Below are 16,839 nucleotides of genomic sequence, written 5' to 3' on the forward strand. Positions count from 1 at the left end.
GTGTGTTGTATCAGTCTGCAGGGTGAAACCCCAGTGGTTGGTGTGTTGTATCAGTCTGCAGGGTGAAAACCCCAGTGGTTGGTGTGTTGTATCAGTCTGCAGGGTAGAACCCCAGTGGTTGGTGTGTTGTATCAGTCTGCAGGGTAGAAACCCCAGTGGTTGGTGTGTTGTATCAGTCTGCAGGGTAGAACCCCAGTGGTTGGTGTGTTGTATCAGTCTGCAGGGTAGAACCCCAGTGGTTGGTGTGTTGTATCAGTCTGCAGGGTAGAACCCCAGTGGTTGGTGTGTTGTATCAGTCTGCAGGGTAGAACCCCAGTGGTTGGTGTGTTGTATCAGTCTGCAGGGTAGAACCCCAGTGGTTGGTGTGTTGTATCAGTCTGCAGGGTAGAACCCCAGTGGTTGGTGTGTTGTATCAGTCTGAAGGGTAGAACCCCAGTGGTTGGTGTGTTGTATCAGTCTGCAGGGTGAAACCCCAGTGGTTGGTGTGTTGTATCAGTCTGCAGGGTGGAACCCCAGTGGTTGGTGTGTTGTATCAGTCTGCAGGGTAGAAACCCAGTGGTTGGTGTGTTGTATCAGTCTGCAGGGTAGAACCCCAGTGGTTGGTGTGTTGTATCAGTCTGCAGGGTAGAAACCCCAGTGGTTGGTGTGTTGTATCAGTCTGCAGGGTAGAAACCCAGTGGTTGGTGTGTTGTATCAGTCTGCAGGGTAGAAAGCTGTCACTCTCCTTGTTTCTCTCTCTCTGTCAGCTGTCAGTTATTTAATAATTATTTAAGCATTTCTGACTGTTCTGTCTGTCTCCAGAACATCACCAAGGTGTTTTCTGACTGTTCTCTCTCTCTCCAGACCATCACCAAGGTGTTTTCTAACTGTTCTCTCTCTCTCCAGACCATCACCAAGGTGTTTTCTGACTGTTCTCTCTCTCTCCAGACCATCACCAAGGTGTTATCTGACTGTTCTCTCTCTCTCCAGACCATCACCAAGGTGTTTTCTGACTGTTCTGTCTGTCTCCAGGCCATCACCAAGGTGTTTTCTGACTGTTCTCTCTCTCTCCAGACCATCACATTTACATTTACATTTAAGTCATTTAGCAGACGCTCTTATCCACCAGAGCGACTTACAAATTGGTGCATTCACCTTATGACATCCACTGGAACAGTAGTGCATCTAAATCTTTTAAGGGGGGGGGGGTGAGAGGGATTACTTTATCCTATCCTAGGTATTCCTTAAAGAGGTGGGGTTTCAGGTGTCTCCGGAAGGTGGTGATTGACTCCGCTGTCCTGGCGTCGTGAGGGAGTTTGTTCCACCATTGGGGGGCCAGAGCAGCGAACAGTTTTGACTGGGCTGAGCGGGAACTGTACTTCCTCAGTGGTAGGGAGGCGAGCAGGCCAGAGGTGGATGAACGCAGTGCCCTTGTTTGGGTGTAGGGCCTGATCAGAGCCTGGAGGTACTGAGGTGCCGTTCCCCTCACAGCTCCGTAGGCAAGCACCATGGTCTTGTAGCGGATGCGAGCTTCAACTGGAAGCCAGTGGAGAGAGCGGAGGAGCGGGGTGACGTGAGAGAACTTGGGAAGGTTGAACACCAGACGGGCTGCGGCGTTCTGGATGAGTTGTAGGGGTTTAATGGCACAGGCAGGGAGCCCAGCCAACAGCGAGTTGCAGTAATCCAGACAGGAGATGACGAGTGCCTGGATTAGGACCTGCGCCGCTTCCTGTGTGAGGCAGGGTCGTACTCTGCGGATGTTGTAGAGCATGAACCTACAGGAACGGGCCACCGCCTTGATGTTAGTTGAGAACGACAGGGTGTTGTCCAGGATCACGCCAAGGTTCTTAGCGCTCTGGGAGGAGGACACAATGGAGTTGTCAACCGTGATGGCGAGATCATGGAACGGGCAGTCCTTCCCCGGGAGGAAGAGCAGCTCCGTCTTGCCGAGGTTCAGCTTGAGGTGGTGATCCGTCATCCACACTGATATGTCTGCCAGACATGCAGAGATGCGATTCGCCACCTGATCATCAGAAGGGGGAAAGGAGAAGATTAATTGTGTGTCGTCTGCATAGCAATGATAGGAGAGACCATGTGAGGTTATGACAGAGCCAAGTGACTTGGTGTATAGCGAGAATAGGAGAGGGCCTAGAACAGAGCCCTGGGGGACACCAGTGGTGAGAGCACGTGGTGTGGAGACGGATTCTCGCCACGCCACCTGGTAGGAGCGACCTGTCAGGTAGGACGCAATCCAAGCGTGGGCCGCGCCGGAGATGCCCAACTCGGAGAGGGTGGAGAGGAGGATCTGATGGTTCACAGTATCGAAGGCAGCCGATAGGTCTAGAAGGATGAGAGCAGAGGAGAGAGAGTTAGCTTTAGCAGTGCGGAGCGCCTCCGTGATACAGAGAAGAGCAGTCTCAGTTGAATGACTAGTCTTGAAACCTGACTGATTTGGATCAAGAAGGTCATTCTGAGAGAGATAGCGGGAGAGCTGGCCAAGGACGGCACGTTCAAGAGTTTTGGAGAGAAAAGAAAGAAGGGATACTGGTCTGTAGTTGTTGACATCGGAGGGATCGAGTGTAGGTTTTTTCAGAAGGGGTGCAACTCTCGCTCTCTTGAAGACGGAAGGGACGTAGCCAGCGGTCAGGGATGAGTTGATGAGCGAGGTGAGGTAAGGGAGAAGGTCTCTGGAAATGGTCTGGAGAAGAGAGGAGGGGATAGGGTCAAGCGGGCAGGTTGTTGGGCGGCCGGCCGTCACAAGACGCGAGATTTCATCTGGAGAGAGGGGGAGAAAGAGGTCAGAGCATAGGGTAGGGCAGTGTGAGCAGAACCAGCGGTGTCGTTTGACTTAGCAAACGAGGATCGGATGTCGTCGACCTTCTTTTCAAAATGGTTGACGAAGTCATCTGCAGAGAGGGAGGAGGGGGAGGGGGAGGAGGATTCAGGAGAGGGAGGAGAAGGTTGCAAAGAGCTTCCTAGGGTTAGAGGCAGATGCTTGGAATTTAGAGTGGTAGAAAGTGGCTTTAGCAGCAGAGAGAGAAGAGGAAAATGTAGAGAGGAGGGAGTGAAAGGATGTCAGGTCCGCAGGGAGGCGAGTTTTCCTCCATTTCCGCCGGCTGCCCGGAGCCCTGTTCTGTGAGCTCGCAATGAGTCGTTGAGCCACGGAGCGGGAGGGGAGGACCGAGCCGGCCTGGAGGATAGGGGACATAGAGAGTCAAAGGATGCAGAAAGGGAGGAGAGGAGGGTTGAGGAGGCAGAATCAGGAGATAGGTTGGAGAAGGTTTGAGCAGAGGGAAGAGATGATAGGATGGAAGAGGAGAGAGTAGCGGGGGAGAGAGAGCGAAGGTTGGGACGGCGCGATACCATCCGAGTAGGGGCAGTGTGGGAAGTGTTGGATGAGAGCGAGAGGGAGAAGGATACAAGGTAGTGGTCGGAGACTTGGAGGGGAGTTGCAATGAGGTTAGTGGAAGAACAGCATCTAGTAAAGATGAGGTCGAGCGTATTTCCTGCCTTGTGAGTAGGGGGAAGGTGAGAGGGTGAGGTCAAAAGAGGAGAGGAGTGGAAAGAAGGAGGCAGAGAGGAATGAGTCAAAGGTAGACGTGGGGAGGTTAAAGTCGCCCAGAACTGTGAGAGGTGAGCCGTCCTCAGGAAAGGAGCTTATCAAGGCATCAAGCTCATTGATGAACTCTCCGAGGGAACCTGGAGGGCGATAAATGATAAGGATGTTAAGCTTGAAAGGGCTGGTAACTGTGACAGCATGGAATTCAAAGGAGGCGATAGACAGATGGGTAAGGGGAGAAAGAGAGAATGACCACTTGGGAGAGATGAGGATCCCGGTGCCACCACCCCGCTGACCAGAAGCTCTCGGGTGTGCGAGAACACGTGGGCAGACGAAGAGAGAGCAGTAGGAGTAGCAGTGTTGTCTGTGGTGATCCATGTTTCCGTCAGTGCCAAGAAGTCGAGGGACTGGAGGGAGGCATAGGCTGAGATGAACTCTGCCTTGTTGGCCGCAGATCGGCAGTTCAAGAGGCTACCGGAGACCTGGAACTCCACGTGGGTCGTGCGCGCTGGGACCACCAGATTAGGGTGGCCGCGGCCACGCGGTGTGGAGCGTTTGTATGGTCTGTGCAGAGAGGAGAGAACAGGGATAGACAGACACATAGTTGACAGGCTACACAAGAGGCTACGCTAATGCAAAGGAGATTGGAATAACAAGTGGACTACACGTCTCGAGTGTTCAGAAAGTTAAGCTTACGTAGCAAGAATCTTATTGACTAAAATGATTAAAATGATACAGCACTGCTGAAGTAGGCTAGCTGGCAGAGGCTGCGTTGTTGACTATGTAGGCTAGCTGGCAGTGTCTGCGTTGTTGACACTACACTAATCAAGTCGTTCCGTTGAGTGTAATGGTTTCTACTGTGCTACTGTGCTGCTATTCGGGGCTAGCTGGCTAGCTAGCAGTGTTGATTTACGTTACGTTGCGTTAAAAGAACGACAATAGCTGGCTAGCTAACCTAGGAAATCGCTCAAGACTACACAATTATCTTTGATACAAAGACGGCTATGTTGCTAGCTATGGTGTTTTCTGACTGTTCTGTCTCTCTCCAGACCATCACCAAGGTGTTTTCTGACTGTTTTCTCTGTCTCCAGACCATCACCAAGGTTTTTTCTGATTGTTCTCTCTCTCCAGACCATCACCAAGGTGTTTTCTGACTGTTCTCTCTGTCTCCAGACCATCACCAACGTGGTTTCTGACTGTTCTGTCTCTCTCCAGACCATCACCAAGGTGTTTTCTGACTGTTCTGTCTCTCTCCAGACCATCACCAAGGTGTTTTCTAACTGTTCTCTCTGTCTCCAGACCATCACCAAGGTGGTTTCTGACTGTTCTGTCTCTCTCCAGACCATCACCAAGGTGTTTTCTGACTGTTCTGTCTGTCTCCAGACCATCACCAAGATGTTTTCTGACTGTTCTCGCTCTCTCTCCAGACCATCACAAAGGTGCTGATGCAATACTGTGCTATCCTATCCAAGGAGTTCCCCTCCTACTGCCAGAAGGAGAAGATAGTGAGTACTGCATTCTCTCAACAGGGTTCCTTTAGGAACCGATAGACTGTATCCACTTCAAAACTCATTTCTGAAGGACACTGTGTCCTCTCTCTACAGCTTCTGTACTGCATCATCTTTAGAGCATATAAAACACCTTAGTTTTCTTAGTTACTACAGCATGTTGTTTCTCTTCTCTCTGAATGTCACTTCACCTCAGCACACACCTTCTATTTTACTCTCTCGCCTCTCTGAATCTCACATCACCTCAACACACACCTTCTATTTTATTCTCTCGCCTCTCTGAATCTCACTTCACCTCAACACACACCTTCTATTTTACTCTCTCGCCTCTCTGAATCTCACTTCACCTCAACACACACCTTCTATTTTACTCTCTTTTGTTTCTCTCTCCTCTCTTTTCTTTGTCTCTTATCTCTCCTTCTCTCCCCCTCTCTCTTTCTGTCTCCATCTCTTTTCCTCCCTCTCTCCCAGCCTTGTGTGTTGATGAATAACATACAACAGATGCGGGTCTTGCTGGAGAAGATGTTTGAGTGCATGGGGGCTAAACAGGTGAGAAGCAACGTTGTCAGACACTTTACACATTATACTTAGGTGCCGGGGGGGGAATCTGTGTGTGTGTGTGTGTGTGTGTGTGTGTGTGCGTGCGTGCGTGCGTGCGTGCGTGCGTGCGTGCGTGCGTGCGTGCGTGCGTGCGTGTACATAAAGTGGTTCAGAGCATATCGAAGCATCTGAAGACTAACCAGCAGATGTGTGTGTGTCTCCAGGTCGCTGCAGAGGAGTGTATGGTAGGTCAAAGGTCCAAAGGCTGTTCCTGGGTCCAAGGTGACCCTCCCTCTCCTCGCACCTCTGCCCTTTCCTTCTATGACCCAGATCCATACCAGTGCTTATATATCTCAACGCAACATCCCGACTAAACCCTGTCCTGTACCTAGGATCTTCTCCTTAGCCTGTCTGTTTGTGTTGCAGCCAGCACCTCTCTGTCTTAGTTTTGTTGTCACGCCAAAGACAACCAAACAAATAAAATAAGTATATGGATGAAAACCAATGGCTGGAAGTGTTGGCTTCCCTATAGCAACTATACAGATGTAGGTTCTTAATTTGATCACCCTGTTGCAGGAGAACGTTCCTGCAATGAAGGACATTTTCAACCTATAGTGTGCATTTACAGTTTTATTTACGGATTAAAAAGGCTTCTTTCCACTTGGAATTTTCTGACTTGATTTTCCCTTATGAAAAATGTATCAACATCCATATATAGCTTCTTGTAGATCTGTAGACCTCTCCATCCATATGTAGCTTCTTGTAGGTCTGTAGACCTCTCCATCCATATGTAGCTTCTTGTAGGTCTGTAGACCTCTCCATCCATATGTAGCTTCTTGTAGGTCTGTAGACCTCTCCATCCCTATATAACTTCTTGTAGGTCTGTAGACCTCTCCATCCCTATATAACTTCTTGTAGGTCTGTAGACCTCTCCATCCCTATATAACTTCTTGTAGGTCTGTAGACCTCTCCATCCCTATATAACTTCTTGTAGGTCTGTAGACCTCTCCATCCCTATATAACTTCTTGTTGGTCTGTAGACCTCTCCATCCCTATATAACTTCTTGTTGGTCTGTAGACCTCTCTCCATCCATATACACTACTGTTCAAAAGTTTGGGGTCAAAATGTCTTTGCTAAATGAATAGGAAATATACTCAAGACATTGACAAGGTTATAAATAATGATTTTTAGTTGGAATAATAATTGTGTCCTTCAAACTTTTCTTTCGTCAAAGAATCCTCCATTTGCCGCAATTACAGCCTGGCAGACCTTTGGCATTCTAGTTGGTAATCTGAAGAGATTTCACCCCTTCCTGAAGCACCTCCCACAAGTTGAATTGGCTTGATGGTTGATTGATAAAAAAAAAAAGCTTTTCTTTCAAAAACAAGGACATTTCTAAATGAACGGTAGTGTATGATTCCTTGTGTGACTGTTCTAGAATCCTTCTTTTGATATCAGCGGTGGTACCCCCCGGACTCCCATGTTGTTACATTGTGTGACTGTTCTAGAATCCTTCTTTTGATATCAGCGGTGGTACCCCCCGGACTCCCATGTTGTTACATTGTGTGACTGTTCTAGAATCCTTCTTTTGATATCAGCGGTGGTACCCCCGGACTCCCATGTTGTTACATTGTGTGACTGTTCTAGAATCCTTCTTTTGATATCAGCGGTGGTACCCCCGGACTCCCATGTTGTTACATTGTGTGACTGTTCTAGAATCCTTCTTTTGATATCAGCGGTGGTACCCCGGACTCCCATGTTGTTACATTGTGTGACTGTTCTAGAATCCTTCTTTTGATATCAGCGGTGGTACCCCGGACTCCCATGTTGTTACATTGTGTGACTGTTCTAGAATCCTTCTTTTGATATCAGCGGTGGTACCCCGGACTCCCATGTTGTTACATTGTGTGACTGTTCTAGAATCCTTCTTTTGATATCAGCGGTGGTACCCCCGGACTCCCATGTTGTTACATTGTGTGACTGTTCTAGAATCCTTCTTTTGATATCAGCGGTGGTTCCCCCCGGACTCCCATGTTGTTACATTGTGTGACTGTTCTAGAATCCTTCTTTTGATATCAGCGGTGGTACCCCCGGACTCCCATGTTGTTACATTGTGTGACTGTTCTAGAATCCTTCTTTTGATATCAGCGGTGGTTCCCCCGGACTCCCATGTTGTTACATTGTGTGACTGTTCTAGATTCCTTCTTTTGATATCAGCGGTGGTACCCCGGACTCCCATGTTGTTACATTGTGTGACTGTTCTAGAATCCTTCTTTTGATATCAGCGGTGGTACCCCGGACTCCCATGTTGTTACATTGTGTGACTGTTCTAGAATCCTTCTTTTGATATCAGCGGTGGTACCCCGGACTCCCATGTTGTTACATTGTGTGACTGTTCTAGAATCCTTCTTTTGATATCAGCGGTGGTACCCCCGGACTCCCATGTTGTTACATTGTGTGACTGTTCTAGAATCCTTCTTTTGATATCAGCGGTGGTACCCCCGGACTCCCATGTTGTTACATTGTGTGACTGTTCTAGAATCCTTCTTTTGATATCAGCGGTGGTACCCCCCGGACTCCCATGTTGTTACATTGTGTGACTGTTCTAGAATCCTTCTTTTGATATCAGCGGTGGTTCCCCCCGGACTCCCATGTTGTTACATTGTGTGACTGTTCTAGAATCCTTCTTTTGATATCAGCGGTGGTACCCCGGACTCCCATGTTGTTACATTGTGTGACTGTTCTAGAATCCTTCTTTTGATATCAGCGGTGGTTCCCCCGGACTCCCATGTTGTTACATTGTGTGACTGTTCTAGAATCCTTCTTTTGATATCAGCGGTGGTACCCCGGACTCCCATGTTGTTACATTGTGTGACTGTTCTAGAATCCTTCTTTTGATATCAGCGGTGGTACCCCGGACTCCCATGTTGTTACATTGTGTGACTGTTCTAGAATCCTTCTTTTGATATCAGCGGTGGTTCCCCGGACTCCCATGTTGTTACATTGTGTGACTGTTCTAGAATCCTTCTTTTGATATCAGCGGTGGGACCCCCGGACTCCCATGTTGTTACATTGTGTGACTGTTCTAGAATCCTTCTTTTGATATCAGCGGTGGTACCCCGGACTCCCATGTTGTTACATTGTGTGACTGTTCTAGAATCCTTCTTTTGATATCAGCGGTGGTACCCCCGGACTCCCATGTTGTTACATTGTGTGACTGTTCTAGAATCCTTCTTTTGATATCAGCGGTGGTACCCCGGACTCCCATGTTGTTACATTGTGTGACTGTTCTAGAATCCTTCTTTTGATATCAGCGGTGGTACCCCGGACTCCCATGTTGTTACATTGTGTGACTGTTCTAGAATCCTTCTTATGATATCAGCGGTGGTACCCCGGACTCCCATGTTGTTACATTGTGTGACTGTTCTAGAATCCTTCTTTTGATATCAGCGGTGGTACCCCGGACTCCCATGTTGTTACATTGTGTGACTGTTCTAGAATCCTTCTTTTGATATCAGCGGTGGTTCCCCCCCGGACTCCCATGTTGTTACATTGTGTGACTGTTCTAGAATCCTTCTTTTGATATCAGCGGTGGTACCCCCGGACTCCCATGTTGTTACATTGTGTGACTGTTCTAGAATCCTTCTTTGATATCAGCGGTGGTACCCCGGACTCCCATGTTGTTACATTGTGTGACTGTTCTAGAATCCTTCTTTTGATATCAGCGGTGGTACCCCGGACTCCCATGTTGTTACATTGTGTGACTGTTCTAGAATCCTTCTTTTGATATCAGCGGTGGACCCCGGACTCCCATGTTGTTACATTGTGTGACTGTTCTAGAATCCTTCTTTTGATATCAGCGGTGGTACCCCCGGACTCCCATGTTGTTACATTGTGTGACTGTTCTAGAATCCTTCTTTTGATATCAGCGGTGGTACCCCGGACTCCCATGTTGTTACATTGTGTGACTGTTCTAGAATCCTTCTTTTGATATCAGCGGTGGTACCCCGGACTCCCATGTTGTTACATTGTGTGACTGTTCTAGAATCCTTCTTTTGATATCAGCGGTGGTACCCCGGACTCCCATGTTGTTACATTGTGTGACTGTTCTAGAATCCTTCTTTTGATATCAGCGGTGGTACCCCCCGGACTCCCATGTTGTTACATTGTGTGACTGTTCTAGAATCCTTCTTTTGATATCAGCGGTGGTACCCCCGGACTCCCATGTTGTTACATTGTGTGACTGTTCTAGAATCCTTCTTTTGATATCAGCGGTGGTTCCCCCCGGACTCCCATGTTGTTACATTGTGTGACTGTTCTAGAATCCTTCTTTTGATATCAGCGGTGGTACCCCCGGACTCCCATGTTGTTACATTGTGTGACTGTTCTAGAATCCTTCTTTTGATATCAGCGGTGGTACCCCCCGGACTCCCATGTTGTTACATTGTGTGACTGTTCTAGAATCCTTCTTTTGATATCAGCGGTGGTACCCCCCGGACTCCCATGTTGTTACATTGTGTGACTGTTCTAGAATCCTTCTTTTGATATCAGCGGTGGTTCCCCCCGGACTCCAATGTTGTTACATTGTGTGACTGTTCTAGAATCCTTCTTTTGATATCAGCGGTGGTACCCCCCGGACTCCCATGTTGTTACATTGTGTGGATTTAAACAGAATGCCTTCATGAAGGGCTTTATACATTTGATTTATTTGATTGATGATATACCCGTTTTTCTCCTAAGCTTGAGGACGAGGAGGAGCCTGAGGAGTTCGATGAGGGGGTAGGTCTGTCCATCTAACACAGGCAGTTAAGATGCTACTATAACATGGCATAGTATCTAGTTGTTTTCTGTCATACTCTAGGTTGTTGTTGACAACACTGTAAGTTAAAAAAAAAATTCTGGGCTGTCTTGTAGTCAATGAAAAGGGCACTACATTTCTCTCAGCTTTTAAACAGTGGTGTGGTTTCAGCTTACATCTCTCATTGAAACTGAGGGTTGTGTGTTTGTCCTCTCCAGGCTCTAACCGACAACGAGGGGGAGGATGACGTGGTGGGTATTTACCCTCCCATACAGAGGACAGAGTTTTTAGAGCATAGTTTTCAGTGTGAACTTCAGCTTGTTTGCATAGAGCACAATATTGAGTGTTTAGCCTGTAGTTTGTATAATGCACAATATTAGTTTTAGCCTGTAGTTTGTATAGATCACAGTGTTCAGTGTTTGCTTTAGCCTGTAGTTTGTATAGAGTTCAGTGTTAGCTTTAGCCTGTAGTTTGTATAGATCACAGTGTTCAGTGTTAGCTTTAGCCTGTAGTTTGTATAGATCACAGTGTTCAGTGTTTGCTTTAGCCTGTAGTTTGTATAGATCACAGCGTTCAGTGTTAGCTTTAGCCTGTAGTTTGTATAGAGAACAGTGTTCAGTGTTAGCTTTAGCCTGTAGTTTGTATAGAGTTCAGTGTTAGCTTTAGCCTGTAGTTTGTATAGATCACAGTGTTCAGTGTTAGCTTTAGCCTGTAGTTTGTATAGATCACAGTGTTCAGTGTTAGCTTTAGCCTGTAGTTTGTATAGAGTTCAGTGTTAGCTTTAGCCTGTAGTTTGTATAGAGAACAGTGTTCAGTGTTAGCTTTAGCCTGTAGTTTGTATAGATCACAGTGTTCAGTGTTAGCTTTAGCCTGTAGTTTGTATAGAGTTCAGTGTTAGCTTTAGCCTGTAGTTTGTATAGAGAACAGTGTTCAGTGTTAGCTTTAGCCTGTAGTTTGTATAGAGAACAGTGTTCAGTGTTAGCTTTAGCCTGTAGTTTGTATAGAGTTCAGTGTTCAGTGTTAGCTTTAGCCTGTAGTTTGTATAGAGAACATGGTTCAGTGTTAGCTTTAGCCTGTTGTTTGCATAGAGGTCAGTGTTAGCTTTAGCCTGTAGTTTGTATAGAGCTCAGTGTTCAGTGCTAGTGTTAGTTTGTATAGAGCTCAGTGTTCAGTGCTACTGTTAGTTTGTATAGAGCTCAGTGTTTAGTGTTAGTTTGTATAGAGCTCAGTGTTCAGTGCTAGTGTTAGTTTGTATAGAGCTCAGTGTTCAGTGCTAGTGTTAGTTTGTATAGAGTTCAGTGCTAGTGTTAGTTTGTATAGAGCTCAGTGTTCAGTGCTAGTGTTAGTTTGTATAGAGCTCAGTGTTCAGTGCTAGTGTTAGTTTGTATAGAGCTCAGTGTTCAGTGCTAGTGTTAGTTTGTATAGAGCTCAGTGTTCAGTGCTAGTGTTAGTTTGTATAGAGCTCAGTGTTCAGTGCTAGTGTTAGTTTGTATAGAGTTCAGTGCTAGTGTTAGTTTGTATAGAGCTCAGTGTTCAGTACTAGTGTTAGTTTGTATAGAGCTCATTGTTAGCGTTAGCCTGTAGTTTGTATAGAGCTCAGTGTTAGCGTTAGCCTGTAGTTTGTATAGAGCTCAGTGTTAGCGTTAGCCTGTTTGTATAGAGCTCAGTGTTAGCGTTAGCCTGTAGTTTGTATAGAGCTCAGTGTTAGCGTTAGCATGTAGTTTGTATAGAGCAAAGTGTTTGTTTTGCTCAACAGTTTACCCACCTTTTGTTTAAAAATGCATGGAAAGTGTAGGGAACAGAGTTTACCCACCTATTTTATTTACCACTACATCATTGTCAACAATCCCCTCCCCTACTGATACATATTAAACCTTCTTCTTCTTTTTTTCCCATTATTTTCTGGGATTTTCGTTTGGCTGCTAGTCGGAGGTAAGAGGAGATACGGGCCTTGACTGGACTGCTTGATCTAATAGTGTTGTATAACTTGGTCACTGATACCAGAGTTAAACTGACAGTTGTCTAGTTGGTATCAATAGGGTTAAGGTATATATGTATATACATACTGTATGTTTAAAACAATCCTGAGCAACCTGCACTATAACCTAGACTTGACCTCATACTCACATTGCTGTTGTAAACACTTTACATACAGAAGAAAATGACTTTGTTGGTTTAAGGCAGGAAATCATCATCTCCTTATGGGTCATGGGGGTAAGGTCTTTTTCACCTCTTTGTCTCATCCTCCTTTTTCTTGTCTCAGTCTGGTTGCTCGGACTCGGACGCTGGCTCAGAGGTGAGGGGGTTCTAGGGGAAAGATGGCTGTGAATACCGATCCCTATAAACCCCTCTGTCTCCATGTAAACATTCAAAATGTTGCTCGTAGTCTTGTGGTAGTAGTCGGTGGCAGCAGTCGAATGGCCTAGTAAAGCTACTCTCACAGCTTCTCACAGCCTCACTTAGCTCCACAAAGCCATTTAAGAGATTTACAACATCTCCTCAGCATGACGTCTTCCCTTCCTCCTCTAGAGTGAGATGTTAATAGACTAGTGACTAGCAGGGAGCCAGCAGATAATTTAATGTGTTATGTCTCTCCACATGGGAGGTGGGCTGGTAAAATAGGTTGCTTTTATCTCCTCGCTGGGGGACGATTCCAACTTCTAAAAACTTTATTCAGATTAAAGAAAAGGGAAAGAAAAATGGTTGGATAATGGAAGATATTAGCATTGGAGATAACAGTGAGGGATAGCTGTATGCTAGTAGATATTAGCATTGGAGATAACAGTGAGGGATAGCTGGATGCTAGTAGATATTAGCATTGGAGATAACAGTGAGGGATAGCTGGATGCTAGTGGGATAATGGTAGATATTAGCATTGGTGATAAAAGGGAGGGATAGCTGGATGCTAGTGGGATAATGGTAGATATTAGCATTGGAGATAACAGGCAGGGATAGCTGGATGCTGGTGGGATAATGGTAGATATTAGCATTGGAGAGAATAGGGAGGGATAGCATCATTGCAGCAATGCTAACAGAAGGGGATAGCTGGATGCTTGTGTGATAATGTTAGATATCTAACATTCAACATATCTACCATTATCATACCTGCTCTGAGAGGTTGAAAAGGTAATGGCCATAGACTGACTACTTGAGGCTCAAACAAATTAATAGTTTGTCAATTACTGTTTGGTTGATGCTAGATAGGTCTGTTTGTAAATGCATACTCCCAACCTGCCCTGGGTGTATGTGTTCCTCTGCCCTACTCCTTGGTACTTTGTGTGTGTGTGAGAGAGAGAAAGAGTGTGTGTGCTTATGGGTCTGGGGGGGGGGGGGGGGGGCTGGCACTTTAAGCATCTGAGGACAGTATCTCTCTCTCTTTCTCTCTCGCTCTCGTCTTCTCCTCTTCAGATTGACAACAAGGATAAGGAGCAAAGAAAGGTTTGTTGGCTAGGGACAAAAAGGACAATGTTCTCAAGGCAGTGGACAGTATCAAACAACTTCCAGTGTCCAATATAGACTGTGTATGTGGTGTGCTGTTTCAGTGTATTTGTACTAGTCTCAGCTGACATATCCATCTCCTCATTGGTGTATAACCAACCAGTTTGAAGATGATGTTGTAGATTTGCATTTTAAAATCTACAATATTAGAATTTAAGTGTATTGGAGCTGCATTTTCAGTCGTGCTGAAGTTGTTCAGGTTATGGTATAGGTTGTGTGTAGGTTATATGTAGGTTGTGCCTAGTCTTGAATGTGGTTGTCTCCCTTGGCCTCCTGTAGGGTGATGACAGTGATGTGGACAGTGAGAAAGACAAGGTTTGGTTGTGTTGAGATTATTTATGTATATCACTCCTCTGTCCATTCATGTTGTGAAATGGTTGGCTCTAAGATCAAGTGTGTGTGTTTGTCAGGAAACATTGAGCTTATATCACATCCTCACTCCCCTCCAACCTCTCCCATCTCACTCTCCTCCAACCTCTCTATCATCTCACTCCCCTCCAACCTCTCCTGTCTCACTCCCCTCCATCCTCTCCCATCTCACTCCCCTCCAACTTCTCCTGTCTCACTCCCCTCCCACCTCTCCCCTCCAACCTCTCCCGTCTCACTCCCCTCCAACCTCTCCTGTCTCACTCCCCTCCAACCTCTCCCATCTCACTCCCCTCCAACCTCTCCCATCTCACTCCCCTCCAACCTCTCCCATCTCACTCCCCTTCAACCTCTCCCATCTCACCCCCTTCAACCTCTCCCATCTCACTCCCCTTCAACCTCTCCTGTCTCACTCCCCTCCCACCTCTCCTGTCTCACTCCCCTCCCACCTCTCCTGTCTCACTCCCCTCCCACCTCTCCTGTCTCACTCCTCCAACCTCTCCCATCTCACTCTCCTCCAACCTCTCCCATCTCACTCCCCTCCAACCTCTCCCATCTCACTCTCCTCCAACCTCTCCCATCTCACTCCCCTCCAACCTCTCCCATCTCACTCCCCTCCCACCTCTCCTGTCTCACTCTCCTCCAACCTCTCCCATCTCACTCACCTCCAACCTCTCCTGTCTCACTCCCCTCCAACCTCTCCCATCTCACTCCCCTCCAACATCTCCTGTCTCACTCCCCTCCCACCTCTCCCATCTCACTCCCTCCAACCTCTCCCGTCTCACTCCCCTCCAACCTCTCCCATCTCACCCCTCCCACCTCTCCCATCTCACTCCCCTCCAACCTCTCCCATCTCACTCCCCTCCCACCTCTCCCATCTCACTCCCCTCCAACCTCTCCCATCTCACTCCCCTCCCACCTTTCCCATCTCACTCCCCTCCAACCTCTCCCATCTCACTCCCCTCCCACCTCTCCCATCTCACTCCCCTCCAACCTCTCCCATCTCACTCCCCTTCAACCTCTCCCATCTCACTCCCCTTCAACCTCTCCTGTCTTACTCTCCTCCAACCTCTCCCATCTCACTCCCCTTCAACCTCTCCCATCTCACTCCCCTTCAACCTCTCCTGTCTTACTCTCCTCCAACCTCTCCCATCTCACTCCCTTCAACCTCCCATCTCACTCCCCTCCAACCTCTCCCCTCCAACCTCTCCCCTCCAACCTCTCCCATCTCACTGCCCTCCAACCTTTCCCGTCTCACTCCCCTCCAACCTCTCCCATCTCACTCCCCTCCAACCTCTCCCATCTCACTCCCCTCCAACCTCTCCCATCTCACTCCCCTTCAACCTCTCCCATCTCACTCCCCTCCAACCTCTCCCATCTCACTCCACTCCAACCTCTCCCATCTCACTCCCCTCCAACCTCTCCCATCTCACTCCCCTCCAACCTCTCCCATCTCACTCTCCAACCTCTCCTTCTCACTCCACTCCAACCTCTCCCATCTCACTCCTCCAACCTCCCTTCTCACTCCCCCTCCAACCTCCCATCTCACCCTCCAACCTCTCCCATCTCACTCCTCCAACCTCTCCCTTCTCACTCCCTCCAACCTCTCCCATCTCACTCCCCTCCAACCTCTCCCTTCTCACTCCACTCCAACCTCTCCCATCTCACTCCCCTCCAACCTCTCCCCTCTCACTCCTCCAACCTCTCCCATCTCACTCCCCTCCCAACTCTCCCATCTCACTCCCCTCCAACCTCTCCTTCTCACTCACTCCAACCTCTCCCATCTCACTCCCCTCCAACCTCTCCCTTCTCACTCCCCTCCAACCTCTCCCATCTCACTCCCCTCCAACCTCTCCCATCTCACTCCCCTCCAACCTCTCCCTTCTCACTCCACTCCAACCTCTCCCATCTCACTCCCCTCCAACCTCCCATCACTCCACTCCAACCTCTCCCATCTCACTCCCCTCCAACCTCCCATCTCACTCCCTCCAACCCTCCCATCTCACTCCCCTCCCAACTCTCCCATCTCACTCCCCTCCAACCTCTCCCATCTCACTCCCTCCCACCTTTCCCATCTCACTCCCCTCCAACCTCTCCCATCTCACTCCCTCCCACCTCTCCCATCTCACTCCTCCAACCTCTCCCATCTCACTCCCTTCAACCTCTCCCATCTCACTCCCCTTCAACCTCTCCTGTCTTACTCTCCTCCAACCTCTCCCATCTCACTCCCCTTCAACCTCCCATCTCACTCCCTCCAACCTCTCCCATCTCACTCCCCTTCAACCTCTCCCATCTCACTCCCCTTCAACCTCTCCGGTCTTACTCTCCTCCAACCTCTCCCATCTCACTCCCATTCAACCTCCCATCTCACTCCCCTCCAACCTCTCCCATCTCACTCCCCTCCAACCTCTCCCATCTCACTCCCTCCAACCTCTCCCATCTCACTCCCTTCAACCTCTCCTGTCTTACTCTCCTCCAACCTCTCCCATCTCACTCCCCTTCAACCTCCCATCTCACTCCCCTCCAACTCTCCCCTCCAACCTCTCCCCTCCAACCTCTCCCATCTCACTGCCCTCCAACCTTTCCCCGT

At 48.1% G+C, this 16,839-nt stretch overlaps 1 protein-coding gene across 4 annotated transcripts in view; it reads left to right on the top strand.

Annotated features, from left to right (window-relative positions):
- LOC115123479 (protein unc-13 homolog B-like) overlaps positions 1–16,839 on the top strand; it is a 138,826-nt gene that overhangs the window by 99,821 nt on the left and 22,166 nt on the right. For all 4 annotated transcript variants that reach the window (XM_065026869.1, XM_065026871.1, XM_065026870.1 and 1 more), the window contains 2 exons: positions 4,966–5,043; positions 5,518–5,595. In XM_065026869.1, coding sequence (XP_064882941.1) covers positions 4,966–5,043; positions 5,518–5,595 — 156 coding nt within the window. The remainder of the gene's footprint in view (positions 1–4,965; positions 5,044–5,517; positions 5,596–16,839) is intronic.

This window comes from Oncorhynchus nerka, linkage group LG13 (assembly GCF_034236695.1).
Source record: "Oncorhynchus nerka isolate Pitt River linkage group LG13, Oner_Uvic_2.0, whole genome shotgun sequence".
NCBI classification, from domain to species: domain Eukaryota; kingdom Metazoa; phylum Chordata; class Actinopteri; order Salmoniformes; family Salmonidae; genus Oncorhynchus; species Oncorhynchus nerka.